General features: G+C 43.8%; 1 protein-coding gene across 2 annotated transcripts in view; it reads left to right on the forward strand.

Annotated features, from left to right (window-relative positions):
• fibcd1a (fibrinogen C domain containing 1a) overlaps positions 1-21,032 on the forward strand; it is a 359,996-nt gene that overhangs the window by 133,840 nt on the left and 205,124 nt on the right. For both annotated transcript variants that reach the window (XM_039764396.1, XM_039764397.1), the window contains one exon: positions 5,692-5,828. In XM_039764396.1, coding sequence (XP_039620330.1) covers positions 5,692-5,828 — 137 coding nt within the window. The remainder of the gene's footprint in view (positions 1-5,691; positions 5,829-21,032) is intronic.

A 21,032-nucleotide genomic window follows, 5' to 3' on the forward strand; every position in this document is an offset into this window, starting at 1 on the left:
ACAAACCATATAATAACATAAAATCACACAACATAACACACAATAGCGTAAACTGCCTAAATTTAGAGTTCTTTATTATACTTTCAGACTTTTACATAATGTTTTATGTACAATAACATAACATTGAGAATTGTATGTGACATCTTTGGGGTTCTACGTAACAACATAACATGACATGATATTTATATTTTAGAGTTCTACATGACACAAAATGACTTGAGATGAGATGACATGGCGGACAATTACATGATACCACAACATTTAGAGTCCTACAGAGCTTAACATGACTTAACACGGAGACAGTAGGAGGGAGGAAAATGACCAGAAGAGTCGCAAATCAAGAAAGTAGCTCAGGTTGACACCGGGAGTCACAACAATCTTTCTACTGAGACAAACCAGAATCAAAACTCAAAGGTCCGGAATGAAAGCAAAAATTCTTGAAATGGAAAGTCAAACTAAACGTATCAAAAAAGTCACAACAGAAGGTTTGTGTTTGTTTTTGTATCTGAAAACTCAAAATACCCCAGTAATGCTCAGGGTGACCTTCATTCTGCGTCTCTGATGACAACGGCTATGTGACAACACCAGGGAATTCTGGGAAACATTTTGATGAAGATCACATATGTAAAAAACACCAGGGAAAAAAATAAAACAGCACTGCAGTAAAACACTAATAAATAAATAAATAAATGATTACTTATTCAGAAATGCCTTAAACACAGAAAAGAGACCTCGGATTCAAAATCCCTGCGGCCCAAAACCCTATAAAAGACAAAGAGAATGTCAGACTCTATGCAGGAAACGGTATAAAAAATTGAAGAAAAGCATTGAACAAATGTAACTTATTAAATTTACTTCAAAAATGCAAAGCCAACCTTCAAATAATGTTATATGCGCCATTCCTGCCATTTTGAGACCCCGCTAAGCAATAATGGCTTTTGGGGGTGGAAAGTGAGGCTACTAATGGGGCCCTGTTTTTGAAGTCCGCATGTCCAGTTCGAGTGGATTTGTCAAGTTATATTCTTCAGTATATATATATATACTGTATATATAATATATATATATATAGTAAAAGAACGAGTCTCAACACTTTCAAAAGGTTGAAGCAGCCACCCATATATTATTCTTAGCTGCAAAGGATTATTTCGGTGACAGGGATGTTGCTTATTTGAGTTCCACACTGAACTGTTTGAGGTAGCCAAGATGGAGGCTTTTATATCTTGTAACCCGGAAGTGACGTCAGTCTGGGTGCCGGGACAGGAAGTGACGTCAGTCTGGGTGCCGGAACAGGAAGTGACGTGAGATCAGGTAGGTTTTCCCGTATTTCATCTGGAGAAATAACAGAGAAAGGTTTAGAGCTCCCCGCCACCCCCTGGCCTGGCGGGTAATTACCTTCACTTGGTCCCTTCAGCTCGCCCCTAGTCGCACGTGTGTGACAATACATATCTATACTAATAAAAGGCAAAGCCCTCACTCCCTCACTCACTCACTCACTCACTCACTCACTCACTCACTCATTCACTCACTCGTCACTAATTCTCCAACTTCCCGTGTGGGTGGAAGGCTGAAATTTGGCAGGTTCATTCCTTACAGCTTCCTAACAAAAGTTGGGCAGGTTTTATATCGAAATTCTACGCGTAATGGTCATAACTGGAAGCAGTTTTCTCCATTTACTGTAATGGAGATGAGCTTCAACGCCGTGGGGCGGAGTTTCGTGTGACATCATCACGCCTTCACGTAATCACGCAGTACATAGAAAACCAGGAAGACCTCAAAAAGCGCTGAAGAAAACATGCATTATATAATTGAGAAGGCAGCTAAACAATAAGAAGCGGCGAAAGTGACATATACAACCATATTCATGAGTTCTGCTACTCGAAACAAAGCACGATGTAAACCTACACTTTAAATTAAGTTCATAGACAGGCTGCCGCTGGCGTTTGTAATTTAGTGCCTGCCCATATAAGGCCGTCCATCAGCGGCAATCCAATAGCAAACTGCCACGGGTAAATATTCACGGGTGAAGGACTGTGCTTATGGAGAGGAAGATGAGATGGTCAGGGTGGTGTTTGACACAAACTCAGCAAAACTGCGAGAGAAAGTTTTAAGTGCCAGGACTAAGGTAACATTAAATACAGCCATGGACATAGCACGAGATGGCACCAGCACAGCTGGGAACCTTCGATGCATGTACACCGAGTGGCTCACGTGAACTGACGCAGTGCACAGATAAAAGGCAACAGTTCCAAAGAGCTGAACAAAACCGAATTACACAATTGAAAAGGCAGCAAAAATATGAAGCGTCTGATAAGCATATTCATAAATCCAGCTACTGCGGAAACAAAGCACACGGTGGAAAAGTCAATGTCCCGCTAAAGGAAGACAGTGTAAAAAACCCGTGCATGCAGTGTGTCAGGTCTCAGATAAAGAAGAAGACGAGCTGTTTATTGATGCAGTAAGAAACGAATCGATGAATGAAACCTGTCATCTTTACAACGATTGACAAACACGGAATGTAACTTGAACACAACACATCCTACAAATACGAACCTGATTGAAAGAAATAATGATAATCAAATCCTTGATGACAGCAACACTCAGTAACACTCACAAAACAAATACTGTATATTGACAGTCATGTTACGTTATTTTTAAAATGTTCCCTTTTCTTTTCTAGCTTTTTAACACACTACTTCTCCGCTGCGACGCGGGTATATATATATGTATATATATATCCCGATCTACATACTCGAATAATGGATACTTTATTCGCCATCAATGATTGTTTTGGTAAAGCCATACTCAGTGTATTCATTAGATGAACGGTAAAAAAGTAAGGGCAAGGGGAGGATGACTCATTGAGGCATGCAGGCTGTAGTGCGTCAACTCTATCTGAATTGCGCGATCACATTTGAAAAAATATATCTTTTCAAGTTCTATTTAGTCCATATGTGTCAAACTCAAGGGCGCGGGCCACATCCGCCCGGGTGTAATTATATCCGACCGCGAGATCATTTTATATACTGTATTATTGTTATTAAAGCCCGGTATATGAAGCGCTGGTAACACAATAAACTACAGATCCCATAATGCAGCGCTTCAGCTGCCTTGCCAACACTTACCACGTTAATCAAGTCTACCTTATGATGCTGCAAGTTATTGCGAAGCTACAGTTATTGCGCACTGAGTTTGCACGGCACTTTGGTGACTTTGAAGAACAAAAAAAGTCCGTCTACATGCGGCTCGAACCTTGTGCATGTTTGGTAGCACATATCTGTGTGAGAAGCTCTTCTCAGTGATAAAGACTAACAAAACAGCACACAGGAGTCGCCTCACTGATGAGCACCTGCAATCCATCCTGAGAATCTCCACAACACAGAACCTCACACCAAACAGAAACGAACTTGTGGCCAAAAAAAGATGCCAGGCGTCCAGCTCTAAAATGACATATGAGCAAAGACAACTGAATGATTTGATTTGTTATTGCACGTAAGAGCGGAGTCAACCGTTTTAACAAACAGCGTATTGCACTGATCTGAAATAGCTGTGTGTGTATATATGTAGATATGTATGTATATGTATATATATGTTTATATATGTGTGTGTGTGTATGTATATATATATATATATGTATTTGTGTGTATATATGTGTGTGTATGTATGTATATGTGTGTATATATGTGTATATGTATAGATATGTATATATATATATATATATGTTTATGTGTGTGTGTGTGTAAATTGTGAATTTCCCCTTGGGATTAATAAAGTATCTATCTATCTATCTATCTATCTATCTATCTATCTATCTATCTATCTATCTATCTATCTATCTATCTATCTATCTATCTAAATATATATATATATGACAACAACACTCATCACTCCCAACAGTGACAAAACAATTACATTGACAATCATGTTACGTTATTTTCAAAATGTTTCCTTTTCTTTTTCATTGCTTCTTTAACACACTACTTCTCCGCTGCGAAGCGCGGGTATTTTGCTAGTATATGTATATATTTGAGATGCTTTTAAGAGGAACCCTTTTAAAATCCCTCTTCAAGGTCAAATTCCGTAGATGTCAGAGTATACTTGCAATCTGGGTATTTTTCTAGAAAAGGCCCTGCTAATTTCCGCATGACACCGCAATGCATTTCGCATTGTCGTGGTATTGTCATGAGTTATGAATTGCACTTTTTTAATAGACTAGGGGGCTTCAATCGCCAACCCCCCGGAGGGTGGGGCTTGTCAAAATCTCTTGGCAAAACGTCTCGTCTCGTGGGACCTAAAATTATCTCTCACCGGAGTTGAAATTATCTCCGAGAAAGTCTCGTCCCAGGATTTTCTTTTATAATAGAGAGATTATATCGTTATATTTCGATAAAGTCCGTGCATTATCTTGCAAAAGTTTAGCTGAATACTGTAAGGAGAAAATCCAGTTTATGTTAACATTAAATTCACGCACAAGTTTATACAGTCCACACAAATCGGTAACAGTGTTTGACGTAACCGGCTATGCGCCATTCACTTTCCGTCTCTGTCACTGGCGTATGTCGATTTCACTTTCAACAAACAACAAATCGTTTGATTCTCGTGGATACGCCTCTTCATTGGGAGGCAACACTACTTTTCCCTGATGGCAACATGAATTAGACGATCTACAAGTCTCCGACTTAAAAGTTTAAAGCCGAACAATATCTACATACTTCTGTCATATCACCTATGTCCATATATTCGATCTCTTTTCGCTGTTCCATTATTTCACCGAGTAATAATATCCGTTTGTTAGCACTAATGCGATCTTTACTCTCAGTTTTTTGAGCCTTTCGAATTTTTGTACTTCCATTATCTCTAACCTGCTCAGCATGTGTGTCGCACCAACGTTTTTGAACCGCTTTACGACGTTCTACTTTGTCTCCTACTCTTTGTCTTTTATTTCTGACCCCGCTTGGAGCTGACAGAGCAGGAACTGTGTCTGACAATAAAAATAACACGAATGAGAAGTGAGTGGACAGTGGGCGTGGTCATAACTGTCCAAGAGGAGGGCGGGACTTGTCAAAATCTCTTGGCAAAAAGTTTCGTCTCGCGAGTCCTAAAATTATCTCTCGCCGGAGTTGAAATTATCTCCGAGAAAGTCTTGTCCCAGGATTTCCTTTTATAACAGAGAGATTATATCGTTATATTTCGATAAAGTCCACGTGTTATCTTGCAAAAATTTAGCTGAATACTGTGAGGAGAAAATCCGGTTTATGTTACCATTAAATTCACACAAAAAGTTTATACAGTCCACACATATCGGTAACAGTATTTGACGTAACCGGCTCTGTTGGTCAGACCTAGGCCCCGCACACCCCTAAGGCCACCTCTGCCGGTAAGAGTTTACCAGTCGGATGCACCACTGACCAAAAGCACCGTCCTGCATTGGCGCTGCCCCTGTAAAGCTCTTATGATGCAGTGAAAGGCACAGAGAATGAGTAACTGAGAAGGAGTTTGCTGTCATTGTAGAGATATGCATGTGTGGGGAGCCGTGAAAGGTGCCATATAGAAAGTGATGATGTCTGTGAATGGTGACTCATTCTCCGCTTCTGTTTTGATTCTCATCTTCACACTCCACCAAAGTTTTAATCAGGCAATGTGGTAAAGTCCAAGAAAAGCTCCGTGACCACCCAATTTTGTGTTCCTTCCTAGGCTCCCGGCCAAAGGACTGCTATGACATTTACATGAATGGACAAAGGGAGGACGGCATCTACTCCGTGTTCCCCACTCATTACCCCTCGGGATTCCAAGTGTTTTGTGACATGACCACGGATGGCGGAGGATGGACGGTAAGTAACCCAAGGGTAGATGTGTATGAGATCCTTAGCTGCGGCTTCTTATTTCCTATTGCATCTTATCAGAAGATTTTTTTCCCAGAGTTAATGCTGGTGATAGGAGTTATGATGGTCTGTTTTATTTTGAATTGTTCTCTCTGTTGATGTGAGGAAGGGAAATTTCCAACAATCTTCAAGATCAGCGACTCTACAGGGAGTTGGGGGCCTTCAGCACAAACCCACAGATCTTAGGGTCACAAATGGGGGGTTTTAACTGGGAGACCCCTGGTAACGAATCCTTTCAGCACTTACTTTACACAATGGCTAAACTGAAATAGAAATGATGAAGGGCAGAATGGTGGCTCTGTGGCTAAGGGTGGAATCTGGTAAATTGCCAGTTAAAACCCCGTTACTGCCAGAAGGATCCTGCTCCATTATACCCCTTGAGTAAGGCCCGGAACCTGAGCGTTACTGCCAGAGGGCGCTGTACAATGGCTGGCCCTGCACTCTGGCCCCTCAAAAGGTCATGCAAAAAAGACAATATTCCCTCAGAGATTAATAAAGTACTGGGATATTCAAAATGAAAGAGCAGATTTCAAACAAGTTGTATAAGACAGAAACACACTCCGCACATCACTGGATAGCTGAAAGTTCAAAGTCTGGTCCTGTGGTCCTTGAGGTTGCATGCACTCAACATGAGCACCTTGTGTAACACAAAAAACATCAAAACTTCAGACCATTTCTTGAAACACACGAGTCAACTGGTCCCTAGTTACTCAGTTCACAGTTTCCTCAATTCGATGTCACAAATCTCGAAGATTAGTGGGCATAGGCAGAAAAAACACCCCATAGGGGGTAAGGTCTGGAGACCTGGGAGGTCATAGACGATGAGCAAGATCTTGTTGTCCACCTCTTCCAATCCATCATCCGGGAATGGTGTCATTCAGTTAACGGCGGACCTCCAAGTCGAAATGTTAATCTATATATATACAATTCAATGTATGTATGTATGTATACTCACCTAAAGGATCATTAGGAACACCTGTTCAATTTCTCATTAATACAATTATCTAATCAGCCAATCACATGGCAGTTGCTTCAATGCATTTAGGGGTGTGGTCCTGGTCAAGACAATCTCCTGAACTCCAAACTGAATGTCAGAATGGCAAAGAAAGGTGATTTAAGGAATTTGGAGCGTGGCATGGTTGTTGGTGCCAGACGGGCCGGTCTGAGTATTTCACAATCTGCTCAGTTACTGGGATTTTCACGCACAACCATTTCTAGGGTTTACAAAGAATGGTGTGAAAAGGGAAAAACATCCAGTATGCGGCAGTCCTGTGGGCGAAAATGCCTTGTTGATGCTAGAGGTCAGAGGAGAATGGGCCGACTGATTCAAGCTGATAGACGAGCAACTTTGACTGAAATAACCACTCGTTACAACCGAGGTATGCAGCAAAGCATTTGTGAAGCCACAACACGCACAACCTTGAGGCGGATGGGCTACAACAGCAGAAGACCCCACCGGGTACCACTCATCTCCACTACAAATAGGAAAAAGAGGCTACAATTTGCACGAGCTCACCAAAATTGGACAGTTGAAGACTGGAAAGATGTTGCCTGGTCTGATGAGTCTCGATTTCTGTTGAGACATTCAAATGGTAGAGTCAGAATTTGGTGTAAACAGAATGAGAACATGGATCCATCATGCCTTGTTACCACTGTGCAGGCTGGTGGTGGTGGTGTAATGGTGTGGGGGATGTTTTCTTGGCACACTTTAGGCCCCTTAGTGCCAATTGGGCATCGTGTAAATGCCACGGGCTACCTGAGCATTGTTTCTGACCATGTCCATCCCTTCATGACCACCATGTGCCCATCCTCTGATGGCTACTTCCAGCAGGATAATGCACCATGTCACAAAGCTCGAATCATTTCAAATTGGTTTCTTGAACATGACAATGAGTTCACTGTACTAAAATGGCCCCCACAGTCACCAGATCTCAACCCAATAGAGCATCTTTGGGATGTGGTGGAACGGGAGCTTCGTGCCCTGGATGTGCATCCCACAAATCTCCATCAACTGCAAGATGCTATCCTATCAATATGGGCCAACATTTCTAAAGAATGCTTTCAGCACCTTGTTGAATCAATGCCACGTAGAATTAAGGCAGTTCTGAAGGCGAAAGGGGGTCAAACACCGTATAAGTATGGTGGTCCTAATAATCCTTTAGGTGAGTTTATGTATGTATGTACTGTAAGTATGTATGTGTTTGTGTATGTATGTATGTGTGTGTGTGTGTGTTTATGTATGTATCTAAGTATGTATGTTGTATGTATGTATGTATGTATGTATGTATGTGTGTGTGTGTGTGTTTATGTATGTATCTAAGTATGTATGTGTGTATGTATGTATGTATGTATGTATGTATTGTGGAAGACAGCCCGGACACAGACAGGCAGACACGTTAAAGTCACCCAACACACATTTATTTACATACTTAATTATGTACAAGTGCAGCACCAACCCCCACAAGTCCTGGCCACAACACAGTGCCTCTTTCCTTATTCAGGCCGCCTCTTCTCCTCTCCTCCAAGACCTTGTCTTTCTCCTTCCAACTCCAGCCCTCACATGAAGGGAGGCGGCCCCTTTTATATGCACCCGGATGTGCTCCAGGTGCTTCCCGGCAATCTTAAACCGACACTCCCTAGTGTGGCGGAAGTTCCGGCTGCGTAACTGGAAGCACTCTGGGTGTCCCTGCTTCTCTTCCCCTCTGGCACTTCTGGGTATGGTGGAAGTGCCAAGGTCCAGGGCTCCCAAGGAACAGGGGGGGCCCCCTGGCGGTGACCACGGGCCCCTACAGGGTAGAGCTTCAAAGCTCTGTACCCGTGGCCCCTCAAAGGAACCAGGGTAGTTGTCCCCATGTGCTCTGAGGTGGGTGTAAGCCACCTGGGCATCCTGGCCAGGTCGCCACCCCAGCCATCTCCGACAGTATGTATGTGTGTGTGTATGTATGTTCTAGCATCACTTCCGAATGACTGGAGTAATTTTTATGAAACTTTGTACACGTTTCTCATTAGTCGAAATCAACCCTAACCCACCCGCTTCTGGGTAGGATGGAGGGGTGATCTTGCTGTCTTGTATGCATGTTATCATCTAGTTGACACTCGGAACAACCAGCAGAGGGCGAACTGGAGGTGACTGCCAGCATTCTTTATGTTTGAGCGCCACTACGACCCTGCTGCTTTTGAAATTAAATAGAGTTGGCTGGTTCCGAGTGTCAACTGGATGATAACATACATACAGGACCGCAAGACAAGCACATTAGTGAGTCTTTATTGTTTGTTAATTTATTTTTATTTTAAAGTTGTGTTTTTTTTTATTATGTTTTTCTCAAACAATTAATAAAAAAACACTTTATTTTCCTCTCGGGCAACGCTGGGTATTTCAGCTAGTGTATTATAAAAGAGAAACAGCACTCAATGGCATTCACTGGCACTTTTAGGGAGGCTTTTATACTTTGAACTTTCCTCTATCCAGTGATATGTGAAATTTGTTTCTCTCTTATGCAGTTTGTTTAAAATAAATTTTTGAAATCTGCTCTTTCATTTTGAATAGCTCGGTACAGCAAATCACATCAAATGAAAAGGGAACCTTCTGGCACTGTGGTCTTGTGAATATTTTGGTGCTTTTTCATTATTTTTTTCTCTCTGTGTTTCTTAAGAAATCTATGTTTATTTTAAGTGATGAGGGCGGCACAGTGGCATACTGGTGGTGCTGATGGCTCGCAGTTAGGAGACCCAGGTTTGCATCCCGGGTCCTCCCTGTGTGGAGTTTGCACGTCCTCCCCGTGTCTGCGTGGGTTTCCTCCCACAGTCCAAAGACATGCAGGTTAGGTGGATTGGCGATCCTAAATTGTTCCTAATGTGTGCTTGGTGTGTGTGTGCCCTGTGGTGGGCTGGCACCCTGCCCGGGATTTGTTCCTGCCTTGCGCCCTATGCTAGCTAGGATTGGCTCTGGCAGACCCCGTGACCCTGTAGTTAGGATATAGCTGGTTGGATAATGGATGGATGAAACATAAAACTCACTAAAATGTTTTTGGGGGTCTTAAAGTTTTTTGGGTGGAAAACAAGGAATCCTGCTCCCCTAAAGCCTTTTTGACCCTTCTGTGTTTCTGTAATCTTAAGCGTGTAATCTGTACCACAAAATCAATTCTGTTCTGTTTACGGCTCTCGGTCACATCGCCGTGTTGCGTATTCTGCACATGAGGACACACCACAATGCACATTTGGCTGCGTCTTTTCCAGTTTCCTAAAATCGAGCAGCTACTGAGATGGTTAGAACCCCCAAATTTGTGGCCAGCTTGAATGAAATATGTAATTAAAGAAATTATGATATGTTTGAATACACAATGGGCGGTCGGAAAATCGAGAGTCCACCTTATGAGAAGGATTTAGGAGTCATAGTGGACTCTAAGCTATTGACTTCCCAACAGTGTTGAGAAGCCATTAAGAGGGCTAACAGACTGTCAGGTTATATAGCGCCTTGATGTGTGGAGTACAAGTCACAGGAGGTTCTGCTCAGCTTTATAAAGCACTGGTGAGGCCTCATCTGGAGTCCTGGATGCAGTTTGGGTCTCCATTGAGAAGGACCTGGGAGTCATAGACAATACACAATGGGTGGTCTGAAAATCGAGAGTCCACTTTATGAGAAGGATTTAGGAGTCGTAGTGGACTCTAAGTTATTGACTTCTTGACAGAGTTCAGAAGCCATTAAGAAGGCTAACAGACTGTCAGGTTATATAGCGCATTGGTATGTGAAGTCACAGGAGGTTCTGCTCAGCTTTATAACACACCGGTGAGGCCTCATCTGGAGTCCTGTGTGCAGTTTGGGTCTCTATTGAGAAGGACCTGGGAGTCATAGACAATACACAATGGGTGGTCTGAAAATCGGGAGTCCACCTTATGAGAAGGATTTAGGAGTTGTAGTGGATTCTAAGTTATTGACTACCAGACAGTGTTGAGAAGCCATTAAGAAGGCTTACAGACTGTCAGGTTATATAGCGCCTTGATGTGTGGAGTACAAGTCACAGGAGGTTCTGCTTTAAGCTTTATAACACACTGGTGAGGCCTCATCTGGAGTACTGTTTGCAGTTTTGGTCTCCAGGCTACAAAAAGGACATCACAGCACTAGAAAAGGTCCAGAGAGGAGCAAATAAGCTGATTCAGGGCTACAGGGGATGAATTACGAGGAAATATTAAAAGAGCTGAGCCTTTAAAGGAGATGAAGAGGAGACCTGACTGAAGAGTTTAAAATGATGAAGGGAATTAGTCCAGTGGATCGAGACTTGTATTTTAAAATAAGTTCATCAAGAACACGGGGACACAGTTGGAAACTTGTTGAGGGTAAATTTCACACAAACACTAGGAAGTTTTTCTTTACACAAAGAACGATAAACTCTTGGAATAAGCTACCAAGTAGTGTGGTAGACAGTAAGACGTTAGGGACTTTCAAAACTCGACTTGATGTTTTCTTGGAGGAAATGAGTGGAGAGGACTGGCGAGCTTTGTTGGGCTGAATGGCCTGTTCTCGTCCAAAGTGTTCTAATGTTCTAGTGTGAAATGATATGTATGATATGTTGGCTATCTGTGTACTTTTTATTAAGAATCTCTTCAGTTCTTATGTGTTTATGTGTTTCTGTTTCATTTACCTTTCGGTTTTGTGTGTCTGATATGTTGGGTTTTCTTTTTTTTATTGTACAGCACTTTGGTCAGCCTTGATGTTGTTTTTAAAGTGCTTTATAAATAACTACATCGGCAAAACGGCATCCCTTTTACTTTTCCTCCCGCCGCTAATGCACAGGCGAGGCGAGCGCGTCGGCAAAACGAAACCTCCTAGGAGAGACGCCCAGAGTAATTCCTTTCAATTACCTGACATGTCTGCACTTCAGTTTTTCTTCTGATGATTTCAATATTGTCAAGGACCCCTGGCTTTTTACAGCACATGCTTACAAAGCTAATAGACAGTAATAAGCAATTGAAAAATATCTATCAATAAAAAATACCAACACTAGTATAAAATCAGTATCAATATTACCCCATGAATGGAAAAAATGAAGTGAAATAAGTTCCCCATATAGCTATTAATATTAGTTACAACACAGTAATTCATTAAAATGATAAAATTTAGAACTTGGAAAGGAACTGAATTATTGTATTGTATAACATGAAAATGAATGGCACACAATGGGCAAGAAGATTAGGGGCATGCCACGACTGTTCTTATATATCTGGGCCTGGAAGATTGGGGGCTTAAGCCACTGAAACCTCCCACCTCCCCACACCAGCGTCCATTTTCTAAACCCCATCATATGTTTGTATCAGTGAGCACATTTCCCGTGCTATTAATTTGTTGAAACTCCATTTAGCTGCAGGTTGATAACATTGGTTCTGTACAATAAGCATCTGCAGATAATATTGTTCGACCAATTCAGTCTTTTATATGCTCACAGAATTGCTTTCCCCCTCCATTTATTTCCAGAGAAATGACTTTTTTTTTCTACTCTATTAGTTTACCTACCTACAGCAGGAGAAGAGGGTGCTGCTGTGTGAGCTTTATGGTGTTTTCACTCTTCTCGGCGTCTGACTCTCTTGCGTTGGGCACCCGAGCGGCTCTCAGATGAGAAAAAGTGAAAAACATGCCAAGTATTCAAGTTCAAGGAACAAATCTCAAGGCAACATTGAAACGTAAACTGACTCTTAGTTGATGTTGCACCGAACGTTTCTCCTTTGTAAGATGTACGAGTCTGCATATTTACCAGTGCTTTTCAGTGGGAAATTTTAAATCTTTTAGGGTAGATGTCAACTTTTGTCGACAGGAGGGGTTGACAAAAGTCGACATCCAGGGGTAGAGGGCGACAATCGGCTGTTAATGGCGACAGGACTGACTCACTGTCACGTCACAGGTATTCCCTCTCTGCTTGCAGGAATGTTAGACTCATTGACGCGCCATCTAATCTTTGCGTGTGCGCGAGTTACGAAATGTAAACAAAGGCAAGATGGCATCGACATCTCACGAGGTTAGCGAAGCGAGTGCAGAAAAGAAAATACTCGGCAGACGATGTTTTGCGCATTATCGCTGAGTCGGCCTCTGATTTTTCAGAATCTGAGTTTGCTGACAGTGATCAGGAGATCGAGCAAGAGAGTGAGGAGCCGGTGTTCTGACGATCTGTCCTACTTTGTCGAAGTATCCTACTGTAGTTTATTGTAAGTCGTAACATTAAACTTATAACGTTATACCATGTCATCATTTAACATGTTGTATTTAGAAGTCGTCTATCAAATTTATGGAAATGTTAACATTTCTCCATTTATTATATATGCATCATTTAATACCCGAAAGAGACACAGCCTGATGCAAAGATTTCACAAGACGGTCATTACTCGTGCATGGATACAATGGCTTGTACAAGATTAAAAGTCACACATGCAAAATATACAGCTTATAAAATGTTGACAATAAATACATATGCAGTAAACTGTAATAAATGAGTTAATGTAAGTTGCGTAATTTTGGTCTGCGCATGCGTAGTATCAGTGAGTAGATCATTTCCATGGGTAGGATGTTTCGTTAGAACACCGGCATCAGCTGATCGGACACCAGCCGATGCCGCCCCAGCTGAGTGCAATCGCGCAGCCGACGCACCTACGGCAAGGTTCATGTGGGAGGAATACCCAGACATTGATCTGTGAGAACCAAACTGGCAATCGGACTTGACAAGACGGCATGGCTTGCTGTTGGACACGACAGATTACCAGCCTCCGGACTACTTCAGGTCGCTCTCTCCAGAGGCTGCTTTTCAGCTACTGTCAGACGACACAAACAGGTAGGCAGAGCAATTTTATGCATCGCGGGCAGCGCTTACAGTGCATTCTCGTTTTTCAAAGTGGAAACCCACAAGAAAAGACAAGATGAAGGGCTTTGGGGCGGCATTACAAATAGAGATGGGGCAGGACTGGTGACATAACTTCAGGGAGCATTGGTCCAAATGTGCTTTGTCACAGGTTATGCCGTGTGATGTTATGTACGTGCTCTTGGAAAGTTTTATGCACTTCTGTGAGAACCAGAAGACAAATCCCAAGGGGTGAGCCAGGCTATAACCCCATGTAGAAAGTTCAGCCCCTGCTTGACATAATGGAACCAACATAGAAGCAGTTTTATCAGCCTGGACGTGATTTGTCTGTGGATGAATCTATGATAAAATACAAGGGAAGCCGATATATGCCAGACAAGCCCACAAAGTATGGCATAAAGGATTTTGGACTGGCAGAAGCAAACACTGGTTTCTGCCTGAAAGTAATTACATATACAGGAAAGTATTCCTTTCAAAGAGAGAACTCTCCCTTGACAAGTCAGGTTGTGCTGGAGCTGCTTCAGGGCTATGAACATTTGGGACATGTTGTGTACATTTTGTGACAGATAGGGGGTGCTGTCGTCCCCTTGAACCCTCTGATCAGATGCCAGACACCAGTTAAAAGTCCAATAATTCGACTTTTAATTAATACACAGTGCTCCAAGTACCCTCCTCTCCACAATACTCATAGAAATGAACAATTGCGCAATACAATAAACAATCCTCCTACTCCCAGACGCCTTGCCACCCTTCCACCCAGCTCAGCTCGACGTCTGGGATCTCCCACAGTCCTTTTATATTTCCTGACCCGGAAGTGTTTCGATCTTTCAGTCCACGTGACCCCCTATCACTTCTGGGTCAGATCAAAAGTTCTCTTCTTCATCCCGGAAGTACGTCATTCCTCCTGTCGCTGTGACTAAGACGTACCTCCGGGTTATTGGGCACATATGAGTCTCTGGGCCTCCCTATAATAATAATAAATTTTATGTATATTGCGCTTTACATTAAACAATCTCAAAGTGCTACAAAATGAGAATAAATTAACAAACGAGATAATCTATAGAAATAATTTAACAAAATGCCTTTCTAAAAAGATAAATTTTTAGGTTTCGTTTGAAGGCATCAGTCGACTGTGGGGCTCTCAGGTAGTCAGGGAGAGAATTCCACATCCTTGACGCCACAGAAGAAAAGGCCCGATCACCCATACTGCTAAGTTTAGTTCTGGGAACTTGAAGAGTGTTGGTATGCACAGAGCGGAGGGTGCGTGAGGAGGTATGAGGGATAATGAGTTCCTGTAAATACAGGGGAGCAGATCCATAGATGCACTGATGGGTAAGGAGGGAGACCTTGTACTCAATTCTAAGTGGTACAGCGAGCCAGTGAAGGCTTTTCAAGATAGGAGTGATGTGGCTATGCTTTCGCACCCTCATCATTATCCTGGCAGCGCTGTTCTGAATGTACTGGAGTCTCTGGATACTCCTGCCAGGAATCCCAATGAGGAGCGCATTACAGTAGCCTGGACGAGACAAAGGCATGGACAAGCCTCTCTGCATCTGCCAGGGTAAGTGTTGGACGAAGTTTAGCAATGTTCCTGAGATGGTAAAAAGATGACTTACAAAGATGTTTAATGTGGGTGTCAAAAGTGAGTTGAGAGTCCATTTTAACACCCAAATTGGTAACAGTTGTAGAAAGAGGAATGTTTTGACCAGAGAAAGTGATACTGGTGATGGTAGAAGAACGAAGATGGTGTGGTGTGCCAACTAAAATGGCTTCTGTTTAAGATCTGTTTAGCTGAAGGAAGTTGAGTCACATCCATGCCTCTATTTCCTCCAAACATTGCCCTCTGTTGGCCCCTGTGGTATCCAGCAGGGCTGTAAAGGAAAACTCCACTGTCCATGATTCCCTGCTGGTATTCGAGGCACCTCCATGCTGCAGGGAGAGCTCCACCTGGTGGCCTGGGGGTATTGGCCGGGATGACTGGCCGGCCATAGTCCACAATTTTTATACATGCCCAGAATTGGTCATAGAGTTACAGAGCATGGGAATTGAAGCTTGTAGTACAGTGAGGATGAACAGGAGACACAGGCCTTCACAGGCTGGCAGAAAACTTGGAGGCAGTGGCATGGCACAATGTCCAACAGGTGACTTGTCTCTCTACAGTACACACTAACAATATATGTGAGAAAATACAAACCTGACTGTGTTGTGTGCAGCAACAGACAATGAAAAGGAAGCACCAGTGCGACACGTATTGTAAGCAGTGCAACGTGGCAATGCATGCAATTGGCTGCTTTGAGTGAGATCAGACTTGGCAGGACTCTGCTGTGTAACATGTATGGCTCATACAACATGCAAGATAGTAACGTTTGCCGAAAGTGAATATTTTTCTGTTGATTTGATATATTAAACCATTGCTTTGTGTTCTTTTTTTAAAAAAAGTTCATTTTTGGAAAAGTATTCAGCCCTGGGAGAAAAGAAACCAATAAAAAAATTTGCCCTAAAAGAGTTAACCTTCATACAGCATGACCTGTTTGAAGTATTGCAACAAGAAACTATCGAAGCCAGGCCTTTAATGACCTCGTGGGCACGGCCATCAGCAGTGTGTCTGTCTGTGGAGAGAGTGTCGACCTCATCGAGAGGTTTACTTACCTTGGCAGTGACATTTGTGTGACTCTGGTGGCTCTTTTTATGAACTCAGTAGACAGATTAGGAGAGCATTGTGGGTCATGAGGTCGCTGGAAAGGGGTGTATGGCGCTCCCGATATCTCAGCAAAAGGACGAAGGTCCAAGTCGTTAGAGTCCTGGTGCTTCCTGTCTTGCTATATGGTTGCGAGACACGTGACCTGAGACAAAGACTGGACTCCTTTGGTACTGTGTCTCTCTGGAGTCCCGCTGGTTTGACTTTGTGTTGCTCATGGAGTCCCGAATGAGGCACATGACATGTATTGTGAGTGAGCATCAGTTACCGCACTATGACCATGTGTCGCGTTTCCCCAAGGGTGATCCAGCTCATAAGACCCAGCCAAGGGGTCGCCCACGTAACACCTGGCTGCGGCAGATAGGGGGTCACTTCCGGAGGGTGGGACTGGACTGTGTGTCTGCCTGAGGGGGTTGACAACCAGGATCCCGAGTTGTTTCATCGTGTGGTGGGTGCCACAACGCGCTGTACCAGTTCATGCTCCCTAACTTGACTTGACTGGAGGTGAGCTGTTTCATGTGGACACACAGGTAGACATGGACTTAAGCAGAACGTGTTTTGTGCATCGGTGGCACAGTGGGTAGCGCTGCTGCCTCGCAGTTAGGAGACCCAGGTTCGCTTCCCGGGTCCTCCCTGCGTGGAGTTTGCATGTTGCATGTTTCCTCCCACAGTCCAAAGACATGCAGGTTAGGTGCATTGGCGATCCTAAATTGTCCCTAGTGTGTGCTTGGTGTGTGGGTGTGTGTGGGATGGCGCCCTGCCTGGGATTTGTTTCCTGCCTTGCACCCTGTGTTGGCTGGGATTGGCTCCAGCAGACCCCCCGTGACCCTGTAGTTAGGATATAGCGGATAATGGATGGATGGATGCATTATAAGTGATCAACATAATTGAGTATTCATCAGTCTGGAGGGCTACTTGGGAGCAAATGTTACAGGACAAGACTACGAAATTGATCAGCACAACTGTGGAGCTTTAAACCAAATTGATCAACGCAAGGCTTGCTTATATTTCCTTATTTATAAGAACCTATCAAAGCCATATTTTTGCAGAAGAAGAGAGTCTTCACTCACCTCTTACACACCCTGATGGAGTCAGCAGTTCAGAAGGAAGTCGACAACTCGTTCCACGCCAATAAAGAGTCTGGACTGAGATCTGATGCCCCACAGACGCCGTTCACTAGAAGGTCTGAATGGGCAAGAAGGACCTCATGAGTGTCTCGGCGACTGATCTTTTGACTGGCGCTGTTGTTGTTTACGGTTTGCGCTCGTCTTCTGCTTGACCCAGTGGCCTGCCGTTTTCTTCCCACCTGTGGCAGAAGAACCTGCGTCATCACATTCATGTCTATTTAAAATGGTATGTGTGTCGATCAGACCCTATCAAACAAACTATCCTTTCTAGAGGTATTTAGGGACTAGTAAGACAAATTAGAATGAGTATTTTGTTATGTTTTATCAAACTTTCGCTTCCAGACAGAAGTTTGGTTGGAGGTGCACGATATAAACCATCATCTTGGTTCTAGTTTCCTTAACCCAGTTTTTGCTGCTTCATTTTGTGGTTTTTATTTTAATGAATTCAATGAGCAACTAAACCCACCAGTGTACAGCGCATCCGGAAAGTATTCACAGCGCATCACTTTTTCCACATTTTGCTATGTTACAGCCTTATTCCAAAATGGATTCAATTAATTTTTTTCCTCAGAATTCTACACACAACACCCCATAATGACAACGTGAAAAAAGTTTACATGAGGTTTTTGCCAATTTATTAAAAATATAAAAACTGACAAATCCCATGTCCATAAGTATTCACAGCCCTTTGCTCAATACTTTGTCGATGCACCTTTGGCAGCAATTCCAGCCTCAAGTCTTTTTGAATATGATGCCAGCACAAGCTTGGCACACCTATCCTTGGCCAGTTCCGCCCATTCCTCTTTGCAGCACCTCTCAAGCTCCATCAGGTTGGATGAGAAGCGTCGGTGCACAGCCATTTTAAGATCTCTCCAGAGATGTTCAATCAGATTCAAGTCTGGGCTCTGGCTGGGCCACTCAAGGACATTCACAGAGTTGTCCTGAAGCCACTCCTTTGATATCTTGGCTGTGTGCTTAGGGTCGTTGTCCTGCTGAAAGATGAACCGTCGCCCCAGTCTGAGGTCAAGAGCGCTCTGGAGCAGGTTTTCATCCAGGATGTCTCTGTACATTGCTGCAGTCATCTTTCCCTTTATCCTGACTAGTCTCCCAGTTCCATCCTCACAGCATGATGCTGCCACCACCATGCTTCACTGTAGGGATGGTATTGGCCTGGTGATGAGCGGTGCCTGGTTTCCTCCAAACGTGACGCCTGGCATTCACACCAAAGAGTTCAATCTTTGTCTCATCAGACCAGAGAATTTTGTTTCTCATGGTCTGAGAGTCCTTCAGGTGCCTTTTGGCAAACTCCAGGCGGGCTGCCATGTGCCTTTTACTAAGGAGTGGCTTCCGTCTGGCCACTCTACCATACAGGCCTGATTGGTGGATTGCTGCAGAGATGGTTGTCCTTCTGGAAGGTTCTCCTTTCTCCACAGAGGACCTCTGGAGCTCTGACAGAGTGACCATTGGGTTCTTGGTCACCTCCCTGACTAAGGCCCTTCTCCCCGATCGCTCAGTTTAGATGGCCGGCCAGCTCTAGGAAGAGTCCTGGTGGTTTCGAACATCTTCCACTTACAGATGATTGAGGCCACTGTGCTCATTGGGACCTTCAAAGCAGCATACATTTTTCTGTAACCTTCCCCAGATTTGTGCCTCGAGACAATCCTGTCTCGGAGGTCTACAGACAATTCCTTTGACTTCATGCTTGGTTTGTGCTCTGACATGAACTGTCAACTGTGGGACCTTCTATAGACAGGTGTGTGCCTTTCCATATCATGTCACATCAACTGAATTTACCACAGGTGGACTCCAATGAAGCTGCAGAAACATCTCAAGGATGACCAGGAGAAACAGGATGAGCTTCATGGCAAAGGCTGTGAATACTTATGTACATGTGAGTTGTCAGTTTTTTTATTTTTAATAAATTTGCAAAAACCTCAAGTAAACGTTTTTCACGTTGTCATTATGGGGTGTTGTGTGTAGAATTCTGAGGAAAAAATGAATTTAATCCATTTTGGAATAAGGCTGTGACATAACAAAATGTGGAAAAAGTGATGCGATGTGAATACTTTCCGGATGCACTGTGCGTGGCCTCTAATCAATGGCTGTCACAGTTGTTTACTTTTCCTCCTCCTCTCCAAAAATGGCAGATATGGTCATCGGAGTAGGTGATGTTCAGCTAACAGCCTATCAAATGCTGAAGCAATCCATTCTTTTAGGGTCACTGATCAACTAATCGCCTGGCCCTCGCCCCCTCCATTTATATCTTTATCAGATCGCCAGGCACCATGTTGACACACTGCAGCTTTAATTTTCTTAAATTTTTCACAGCAAGGAGTCGTTTTTTGTTTTTTTTAAGGAATTCTCAGCCCCGTTGGAGCTCTTAATGGTGCGTCAGGATGAATGAGCTGCAGCCCCCCAACTGGTCGCTTTTTACCAGCTTCACAGAAGTGTCTCGCTTCCAAAGCTGACATTTAAGAATAGTGTTGTGGAGCGGTGTGATTCAATCCAGCAGTAGGCAGTGACTGGCAAGAGAAGCCGAGCGCAAAATGCAGTCTGGCACTTCAGCTGGGGAAGCCACCTCACTGAGAAAATCGAAATACCGGGAGAGAGCAGAAAACCTCCCAATTGTCTCAGTCTCTCTCACTTCTGATTTCAATTTAGTTTTCTCACTGCCCTCCTCTTTGTCACCACTCATCTCCCCAGCCTGCTAGTTTGTGTCGTTGGTTGCCAGGTGAGCACAAGGATAGCGGGGCAGAATGGGAATGACAGCTGAATTAGACATTTCTGACAACGTGAGATGAAGGCCAGGGGGTGCTGCCAGCGTGTTGTGTGCCCCAGAGATGGCAACAATGCAGGCGAGTAAGAGCTGCAGCCTAAGAGGGAAAAAAATGCATTGCACACTAGAGCAGGGGTCGCCAACGCTGGGCCTGGAGGACCACCGTGGCTGCAGGTTTTCATTCTAACCCTTTTCTTAATGAGTGACCCGTTTGTGCTGCTAATTACCGTATTTACACGTGTACCACGAGCACATTATTTCCTGAAAATTAGCATTAGGAAATCAGGTGTGCGTCATACACGAGGAAACTGCTTGGGCTCGCTCTCTCTCTCTCACTCTCGCTTGCTCACGCACTCTCGCTCTGTCTCTCTGTCTCTCTCTCTCGCTCGCTTGCTCGCGCACTCTCTCGCTCTCTCTCTCTCGCTCGTTTGCTCGCGCACTCTCTCGCTCTCTCTCTCTCGCTCGCTTGCTCGCGCACTCACGCTCTGTCTCTCTCTCTCTCTCTTGCTCGCTTGCTCGCGCACTCTCTCTCTCTCACTTGCTCGCGCACTCACGCTCTGTCTTTCTCTCTCTCTTTCTCGTGCACTTGCACTCTCTCTCTCAGACTCTCTCTCTCGCTCGCTTGCTCGTGCTCTCTCTCTCTCTCTCTCTCTAAACACTTCCTATACAACCACAACGCGCATCTTACAGGGGGAAAAAATGATTTTCACG

Source organism: Polypterus senegalus, chromosome 9 (genome assembly GCF_016835505.1).
Source record: "Polypterus senegalus isolate Bchr_013 chromosome 9, ASM1683550v1, whole genome shotgun sequence".
Classification (NCBI taxonomy): domain Eukaryota; kingdom Metazoa; phylum Chordata; class Cladistia; order Polypteriformes; family Polypteridae; genus Polypterus; species Polypterus senegalus.